This window comes from Huiozyma naganishii, chromosome 4 (genome assembly GCF_000348985.1).
Source record: "Huiozyma naganishii CBS 8797 chromosome 4, complete genome".
NCBI classification, from domain to species: domain Eukaryota; kingdom Fungi; phylum Ascomycota; class Saccharomycetes; order Saccharomycetales; family Saccharomycetaceae; genus Huiozyma; species Huiozyma naganishii.
In genome coordinates, this window is record NC_035925.1 from 456572 (window position 1) to 466112 (window position 9541).

The window sequence follows — 9541 nt, forward strand, 5'->3', positions numbered from 1 at the left end:
TCAAGTTCACAACAACTTGCTCCCAGTATAAACACTCTTCTCGTTGAAATATTCCAACAAAGTTCTTGTAAACCAACCGTATTCATTCAACAAATCTTTGTTAATGTCTATTATTCTATGTTTTGTTACAGGGCAGACCTTTACGCGTGTGGTGATCAAGGGTAGTAACGTCACCGAACAACGTCTCCATGTATTTCCATCTTGTGACTCAATTTCTGTAAGATTTTCATTTTCACTTCCGAAAAGAAAGACCTGTTCTATGAACTCACCTTTAAATGGAATGGGGTGCTGGGATGGTAAGAAGGTTGGATTCTCACCAAGTACTTTAGCCAAAGATGCCAAGCATGCCTGGTCCAGTAGATTGTCTATTTTAGTGATGTTATCTCTGCCGTATTCGAATACCAATCTGTAAAATAAATCAATAGTTTGGACCTCCGTTGTTATCAAATTGTTGAAAAGTCGGTAAATCATGGAATTGTGATTCATGATATCGTTAAGATACAAATTGAGACCCTCGCTTGTGTCAAGAGTGGGTACCTCAGCACTATCTTCTGTAACGGGAAGTTGCTTATTGTAGATGTGATACGTTTGATACCACGCCAACCCTGACGCCTTATTTGATAGTTCCCAATTATCGTATAACGGAAAGAAGGATACCTTATATTGGAATTCCGATTGGATCTTGTACTTCAGAGTATCCCGGTCAATATCGTAGAGAATGGCAACAGAATACCCGTCGGGTGATAGGGCAACACCATGAATAAATAGCGTTGACTTGTATTTTTTCAATGGATTCCAGACTTCGTTCCACTTTTTCAGTTTCCTCTCTAGGTTTGGAAAGATGATGTCTTCAGAAAGTAATTCGCCAGCTTGATCCAAGTTTAACTTACAGGAAGAGCTGTTAGATAAGAATACAACCTCTCTGGTTCGTAACAATGGTATTATGTGGAATTCTTGTAATGGGTCTACTCTAAACATTTTGGTATCTTTTGTTTTCAAATTAACTTTATAGACGGCACCATATGTCGCTATTATTGCAAATTCGTGTACAATATCAATGTTTACTATTTTGAATCTTGCTGGTGGTAAAATCTCATCGGCAGCCATTGTGGACCCATCCACGAAGTGAACACCGTTATCAGAAGCAGCGCAGATCATACCATGATCACTCCAACGTATATGAACAACCCATTGTGGTAATTGACTGACAGAGCCTAATGTAATATTCTTAGAAGACTGGGAACCGTCGTTGCCCAGCGTAAATAAAACGAGTTCATTTGTCTCATTTCCCACGGCGATTGATAGTTTGTTCGGGCACCATTCAAAACAATGATACGTTCTCTGTTCTATGGTAGAGTTAGGATCATCCAAGTTCGAAAGCAACTTGTCGTTTTTGAACAGAAGAACATTACCGTTGTTTGTTAGAACAGCCATTATAGTGGGGTCGACCGGGCAGGGTTTACAGCTCCTGACAAAGGACGCTGGCTGAGAGTTTAGCAGAGTATTGATACTATTCACTTGATGTTCAAGTTTGTTATTCGTATCAACCTCGAATGGAATACTTTGGACATGAAACAGGTCCTTTGAATGCGTATTCATTTCCTTATTGTAAAGGGGAGTGCCAACACTAACCTCAGGAATAGTGTCAAAAAACAGGGTTCCATCAGAGCACCAGTGAAGGCCATCATAAAAATCCTGTAGTTCTCTCCTCTGCAACACCAAATCCCTCAGCAATTTCATTATTAGCTTGACGACTTTACGTGTCGTTCTATGTGTATATAATCTGTAATGATTTTTTTTGGCATCTTTTAAACGAATAGAACTGATGTCCTGTCGAAAGATCACCAACCAGGTTCATCAGCAATGATACTACCATGGTTGCTCTGGATGTTCAATGGCGGATTGATTATAGGTGCCACTGCCCAGCAATGTGCCATGTATGGGAATTGCGGAAAGAAAACTCCACTAGGTGTCGAACTGCCATGTCCGGTTGATAGAACGAGCCCATTACAACCGCCGGGCATTACAAATGATCTGAGAGATCTATTGGTATTAACTTGTGGCGAGGAATGGAAAGAGATTGAAAATGTTTGCTGTTCCATTGAGCAGGTGAAGGCTCTACAAAATAACCTGAAGAGGGCGCATGCGCTGATTGAATCGTGCCCCGCCTGTGTTAAGAACTTTAACAACATGTTCTGCCACTTTACATGTTCTCCACAACAGGCATCTTTTCTCGACGTAATTGACACTGAAGTTTCACAAGAAAACAAGAGAATTGTTAAAGAGTTAAACTTTTACATGGATGAGGACTGGGCATCAGAGTTCTTCAACTCTTGCAAAAACATCAAATTTTCAGCTACCAATGGCTACGCCATGGATCTAATCGGTGGGGGTGCCCGAAATTATAGTGAGTTTTTGCAGTTTTTGGGTGACGAAAAGGCTCTTTTGGGTGGATCACCATTCCAGATAAATTATAAATACGCTCAAACGAAAAAATTCCAGCCTTTCAACAACTCAGTATACGGTTGTGACGACCCTATTTACAAATGTGCGTGTTCAGACTGTCAGGAGTCATGTCCAGTTCTTAAACCATTGAAACAGGAGCATTGCTTCAGGAACGGATTCCCTTGTTTCAGTATAGACGTACTCATAACATACGTTATAATTGCAGTCACACTTCTAATTTGGTTTATAGTGAAAAAGTGGAAGTCAAATGACATACAAAATACAGACCAGTTGCTCAATCCTTCTGCGGGCCAGGACTCGTCGCCAGAAGATATGCTGTTTCAAGATCGAAAAAAAACTAAACTCTATAAACCAAATTCACTGATATCTAAAGCAGTTGAAAGTGTCGCAAATATAGCAGTTTATCACCCGTACATTGTTCTATGTTTGACAAGTATTATAATCCTTTCCTTTGGTGTATTGCTATTCTTCTTCGGTAGCCTCGAACAGGATCCCGTAAACCTATGGGTAAGCAAAAGTTCTCCCAAATATAAGGAGAAACAATATTTCGATGAACATTTTGGTCCATTTTATAGAGTTGAGCAAATTTTTGTGGTCAACGATACAGGCCCTGTACTTTCTAACTATAGCACATTGGAGTGGTGGTTTGAAGTTGAAAAACAGATGACCGAAAGTCTTACATCTTCTGAAGGGTTGACGTATCAGGATTTGTGCTTTAGACCAACTCCAGATTCGACATGTGTAGTGGAGTCCTTCACACAATACTTTAAAGGCGAAATTCCTAAGAAATCGTTTTGGGAGAGCCAGATCAAAATGTGCGCAAATACGCCGGTCACTTGCCTTCCGACCTTTCAACAGCCGTTAAAAAAGAACTTACTGTTCAGTGACTTAAGCGATGACGTATTACAGTCGAACGCATTTATTGTGACACTGCTGGTAAATAATTTTACCGAATCTGCCAACTTGTGGGAAGAACAACTAGAAGAATTTCTATTGGGTCTAGATATTCCGGAGGGATTACGCATCAGCTTCAACACTGAAATGTCATTAAAAAAGGAACTAAATAACAACGGTGATGCCATCATTGTCTGTTGTTCTTACCTAGTTATGTTCCTATATGCGTCTTGGGCCTTGAAGAGGAGAGCTGGAAGGACACGCATCCTGCTGGGGTTTTCCGGCATATTAATTGTTGCATCATCTGTCATATGTGCCGCTGGTTTGTTGAGTGTATTTGGAGTGAAATCAACGTTGATTATTGCCGAAGTTATTCCATTCTTGATTTTGGCAATAGGTATAGATAACATTTTCTTGTTAACACACGAATACGATAGGGTCACAGAAATATCAGGTCCGCTCAGCCCTAAGGAACGATTAATAAAATCTGTTATGCATATTTTCCCTTCCATATTACTGTCATTCATATGTCAGGCTGGATGCTTTTTATTAGCTTCATTTGTCTCAATGCCCGCGGTAAGGAATTTTGCACTATATTCCGCCACAGCAGTTTTATTCAACGTTATTCTACAGTCTACGGCGTACGTGTCCATTCTGGAGCTTTACGAACGGAAATATTATGATCCTGTGTTCGTGAAGATTATTATAACAGGACAAGACAATATTGAGATTGAGCCAGCCCATTCGAAGGCGACCCAATACTACTTCAAATTATTGTCCTACAGAAAATCTATAATGTGCTCTTTTATTACAGTTGCACTAATCTCCATTCTAGTATTACCTAAAATTCAGTTTGGTCTAGATCAACGACAGGCAGTGCCACAAACATCCTACTTAATTGACTATTTCAAGGACGTCTACGAGTACCTGAAGGTTGGCCCCCCTGTTTACTTTGTTCTAAGAAACCTTGATTTAACCAAGAGGTCAAACCAACAAAGAATCTGTGGGAAATTTACCAGTTGTATAGAGAACTCCATGGGTAATATCCTAGAGCAGGAACGAACTAGGTCTACAATAACAGAACCTGTTGCTAATTGGCTTGACGACTATCTATTGTACCTTTCCCCTGGGCTGGGGCAATGTTGCAAAGTGCAGAAAGGTACAGATGACTTGTGTACACCGGAATTAGGAGGAGAAAACTGTGAGACATGTTTCAAACATGGCGAATGGGATTACGATATGGACGGTTTCCCTGAAAATGAAGAATTTATGAAGTACTTCAATATGTGGATTAAGACACCGAGCGATCCATGTCCACTGGGAGGTCTTGCACCGTATTCGTCTGCAATCTATTACAATAATTCCAACGTAATATCATCGGTATTCAGAAGTGCACACAAACCGTTAACGTCCCAAGATGACCTCATCTCTGCTTACAACGATGCAATCAGGATAACTGACTCCCTTAAACCATTGGACTTGTTTGCATACTCACCGTTCTACATATTTTTTGTCCAGTACCGAACTTTGCTATCCTTAACAGTAAAATTGCTTACTGCTGCCCTTGTCCTGATATTTGTTGCCGCATCAACGTTACTTGGGTCCATCAGAACTGCCTGCCTGCTGATTGTAACTGTTTGCATGATTATCGTCGACATTGGTGCACTAATGGTTGCCTTTCAAATTTCGTTAAATGCTGTGAGTTTAGTGAACTTGGTCATATGCGTGGGGTTAGCAGTAGAATTTTGCATCCACATCGCTAGGGCTTTCACAATGATCAGTTCCTCTGGCAAGACAGATCGACAGGCCAGAATGCATGACGCAATGTCCACCATTGGAGCATCTGTATTCAAGGGTATCGCGATGACAAAACTAATTGGTGTTTGTGTTCTGGCCTTTGCACACTCTAAGATATTCCATGTCTACTATTTCAGAATGTGGCTTTCTCTAATCATTGTCGCATCTTTACATGCTCTGGTCTTCTTCCCAGTACTGATCTCGCTGCTCGGTGGCACTTACTATTTTGATGACATCGTTGAGCACGCATACGTTGATAACGAAGAAACAACGCCTATTTAACCTGATACGATTCAATACTATACCAATTTACGTAACTTCATATACAACCAAGACACCTTATTTCCAAATCTGGAAACCCCACGTCATTGAAATATTCCCTTGAGTTCAGTTTCCCTCGAGACTGGAAACATATAAAAAAAAAGAAGATAGAGTGGAAGTGGATCTATACCCCAATAGGTGCAACGATACCTGGAACCTCCATCAGTTATAAGACCAAGGTTTAGGGTGCTTATCTACGTGCATGTTCAAAGTACTTGATTTATATACCAATGCGTTGAGGAAACGACCCAAGACTACCAATGCTATAATGACAGGTGTGCTATTCGGTTTAGGGGACGTTTCCGCACAACTGATGTTTTCGTATCCTAATGATTCTAAACACACTCCGTTGAGCCATGGAGAGACTCTTGACGACATCGCTAAGAGCAAAGGCTGGGTATATGACGTACCGCGGACTCTCCGAGCAGTATCCTACGGCGCCCTTATTTTTTCCTTCATTGGGGATAAGTGGTATAAGATTCTAAATTTTAAAGTCAAACTGAAGGGAAAACCCTCCTCAGATTGGTCCAATAGGTTGTTGAGGGTTGGAGTGGATCAACTATTGTTTGCTCCCTTGTCGCTGCCGTTCTACTTCAGTTGTATGACGATAATGGAAGGTGGGAATTGGGGGACGATAAAGAATAAGTTGAAGAACCAGTGGTGGAGCACTCTAGTAACGAATTGGGCTGTTTGGCCCTTGTTCCAAAGTATCAATTTCTCGTTTGTCCCTCTGCAACATCAATTGTTGGCGGTGAACACCGTAGCCATCTTTTGGAACACTTATTTGTCATACAAAAACGCCACTTTTTCCATGGAACCACATCATATGATTGTGGACTGAATGTATACATTGGATTTAGAGTAAACTTTGTCTACTAGTATTTAGCTTAAGAAGGCATTTGAATAGTCGTTAGTGCGGCATAGCAATGGGTCTCCTTTCAAAGAGAGCAAAAAGAAAACTCCGAAACGGGGAGTCGAACCCCGATCTCCACGGTGAAAGCGTGATGTGATAGCCGTTACACTATATCGGATGTAAAAGAGATAAATTGTTTTAGGCTTAACCGTGGCAAATCCCCACTCGAAAAAAAAGACTTTCTTGGACAATCTGGACAAATAAGGATCAGCATAAATCAGGACAGATGCACGGTTCACAAACAAGAAGTTGGAATATCATTGTAAATAATACAAGTAAACTAATTAGCAAGTATAACGGAAGACTAGTATCTTCTACAACACTACGCTTTAGTGTTAGTATTAGAGATTTCAAGTACCACCTAAGTTACTCTCCCAGATTTGCCCTACAACATTTTTTTTAAATTCGCTGGGTTTGAGTATCTTTTGAATGATCAGATGCAACTTCCAAATGGATTCAAGACCAGTGAACTAGACATAGGGGGTCCAAAAACGAAGGACAACAATGCAAAGAGATGGCTGGTTAAGAAAAACAGGACGAAAAGTAATAGTGTCACCACATAAAGAAAAAATGGAATATTACAAGGTGCCAACTTCGCATAAGCAACCTATAGGGGTTTGTTAAAGCCATTGTAAACAAGCGATGCATAACGGCTGAAGTGTGTCGCAGAAGGTCAAATAAAATATTCTGCCAAAGTAATGCATCTGGTATGATAAAGCAACGAGAAAAAGAAAGAACGGGTCATGTAAGACACAGAAGAGGTACACAATAACAAATCGCCTCAACTTACAAAATCCACATTATCGAAACAAAGAAAATACATTAACGGAGTTGGACTGTTTTCAGATCTAGAGAAGGAGGAACCGCCATACGATCAGGCAACTCGAAGGATATTTTCAATCTTTGCCCTACTACAGAACTTTACTTCTGTAATATCTTCAGGCCAAGCCATCAATTCAATCTCATTCATTGATTTGTTCTTTGCGGGGAACCCCTTTCCCTCAAATCCCGAACAATCTCTTATTTTCCCATGTATGAGCATCAAATCCCTAATTGTGTTAGGAACTGCAATTTTTTAGCCATATTTCCCTAACACCATCCTATTTTCACAACAACTATTGCAAAGACTCGTTAAAGAACTCCCGTCGTAACACCATGCGATCTGGTTTTCTGATCAAATAGTCATGTCACAGAATCTTCAGAAATAATAAAAGTGTTCAAATCGACAAAAAACGTTTTATGGCGTGGAGGGGAAACGAAGTGTACCTTCCGGAGAAGGTGAAATACCCGTCATTAAGCCACGATCTGCCCTGTTTTCTGTGCTATCTTGACTGAACAACGCAGGAGCGCTGACATTGGATGAATGTGTCACAAAAATTTGGCGAGCTAATAAGAAAGGGAAGCAAGTCATTCAATGTGAATGTGCAGCGCATTACAATGCTTGCGCACGCTAGCAACCAGAGTCACACGGGCGCGGCTGTCAAGGTACGACGATCAAGAGGGAAAGTTGATGTACATCGACTTGTTACTGAAAATTTAGCGTTGGTAGGCAGGGGCTCCCAGTTCGAGAAGAAAGCTGTGCAGCAATTTCTGTCCCCGCTGCAGGAGGAGGGAACGTTCCAGCGACAAAACGTATCCGCAACGTTTGACACGGAAAGGGCGGTGAAGCTGCATAGGTTGAACAAGGAATTGCGCGGGGACCCCAAACTTGCTCCAATTATCGATACCAATTTCTTGGACCAAGTGCTGAGGCTGCTAGAGCAATTGACCCCCAGGACGGATCTTGAGACGGGTAATGTTGTTTCCCTGCGGAGCACGGCTCCAGAGCACCGACCCCCATTGACATCGCAACTGGAGGTTCCGCATGTACCAGATTTCACTCTCCCCGAGAACAACAACAGTGAAGCGTTTGCGCGGTACATCGGGCTGCTAACGCACGGGAAGTTTATCAAGGATTCGCAACTGCCGTTGTTGATCCGTGCACTGTTGCACCCGTTTAATGAGACGACGGCGCCACTGTTTACGGTGCGGAACTTCAACGATGCGATGTTTTACTTCCGGAATAAGTGGGACATCGCGAGCATGCGAGAGACTTTCTCGCTTATCAGGCTGTGCCGCCTGCACCGGGACACGATGTCTTACAATTTGATGCTTGGTGGTGTGCTTAGGAACGCGCGAATCCGCAAGGTTGGGAACACGACTCGGGAGTTCGTATACTACCTGGAGCAGATGTTGCGTGATGGGGTTTCCGCGGACGCACACTCGTGGGGGGTTGTCTACGACCACTTGCTCAGTGACGAGGCGCGGTCGCGGTTGTTGGCTCGGTTGTGGGTCATTTCTCCGCAGTTGGGCAGGAGCTCTGTCTTGATGATGCGAGTGATGCAGAACTGTGAGGACCCTGAGAAAGTGGTGAAATTCATGCGAGAGCACCATGTAGCACTGACATCCGGGATCCTGCGACTACTTTTACGGAAATACCTTGCGCAGGACCGCATTGGCGAGGCGTGGCAGGTACTGCAGCGAGCGCCTACAAGGTTATGGGACGTGGGAATGTTAAACGGGTTCCTGATATGTCTGGCGAACCGGGGCCGCGTGGACATGTGCCTGATGGTGATTGGGAATTTCCAGTCGGCAAGGGTGCCCCTGGACGGGGACGTGTTCCGGTGGCTTTACAAGGCGCTCGTTCGGAACGGGTACACACGGAAATTCGCCGTTGTTTACCAGGAGATTACACGATGGCACAGACGTGTGTGTCCCGTTCGAAACACTTACTGGAAAGTGAAGTGTGATACAATTGTGAAATTCAATTGTAAAGGTTCGGACCCTACGCGTGAACAGGAACAGAAGTTACAGCTGCTTCTCAGTGGAGTGACTTGCAAGGGGTCCCTAACGTGGGATGTGTGGAACGTGTACCCTGACTTGCGACCTTTACTGCGATTTTTGGGGGTTGTTAAGGGCAAAGGGTCGCGTTCTGGGACCGCACCCAGCCATAGTATTAGTGACGAGGGTACTAAGGAGAAGAAGAGACGGTACCGTGAGCGGATCAGACATATATCTGTGGGGAACGCCATGGCTCAACGTATACCGTATGCTCGTGACACTTACGGAGCATTGGCGAGGGACTTCTTTTGGAGATAGAGAGAGAGAGAG

At 42.9% G+C, this 9541-nt stretch overlaps 4 protein-coding genes and 1 non-coding gene across 5 annotated transcripts; 3 read left to right on the forward strand and 2 right to left on the reverse strand.

The window, feature by feature from the left end:
* Window positions 1-6: 6 nt before the first annotated feature.
* TFC8 (transcription factor TFIIIC subunit TFC8) lies at window positions 7-1740 on the reverse strand (the record flags this gene model as incomplete). Its single annotated transcript, XM_022607683.1, has 1 exon — window positions 7-1740. One exon carries the CDS (start codon window positions 1738-1740, stop codon window positions 7-9), a length of 1734 nt encoding a protein of 577 aa, XP_022464254.1.
* A 123-nt stretch (window positions 1741-1863) lies between these two features.
* NCR1 (sphingolipid transporter) lies at window positions 1864-5439 on the forward strand (the record flags this gene model as incomplete). Its single annotated transcript, XM_022607684.1, has 1 exon — window positions 1864-5439. The coding sequence occupies one exon, from the start codon at window positions 1864-1866 to the stop codon at window positions 5437-5439; it is 3576 nt and encodes a 1191-aa protein (XP_022464255.1).
* A 241-nt stretch (window positions 5440-5680) lies between these two features.
* SYM1 (ethanol metabolism protein) lies at window positions 5681-6319 on the forward strand (the record flags this gene model as incomplete). Its single annotated transcript, XM_022607685.1, has 1 exon — window positions 5681-6319. The coding sequence occupies one exon, from the start codon at window positions 5681-5683 to the stop codon at window positions 6317-6319; it is 639 nt and encodes a 212-aa protein (XP_022464256.1).
* A 118-nt stretch (window positions 6320-6437) lies between these two features.
* KNAG0Dtrna3E lies at window positions 6438-6509 on the reverse strand. Its single transcript has one exon. It is a non-coding gene; the product is annotated as a tRNA-Glu (tRNA).
* A 1241-nt stretch (window positions 6510-7750) lies between these two features.
* Window positions 7751-9529, forward strand: AEP3 (Aep3p; the record flags this gene model as incomplete). Its single annotated transcript, XM_022607687.1, has 1 exon — window positions 7751-9529. One exon carries the CDS (start codon window positions 7751-7753, stop codon window positions 9527-9529), a length of 1779 nt encoding a protein of 592 aa, XP_022464257.1.
* Window positions 9530-9541: the final 12 nt, after the last annotated feature.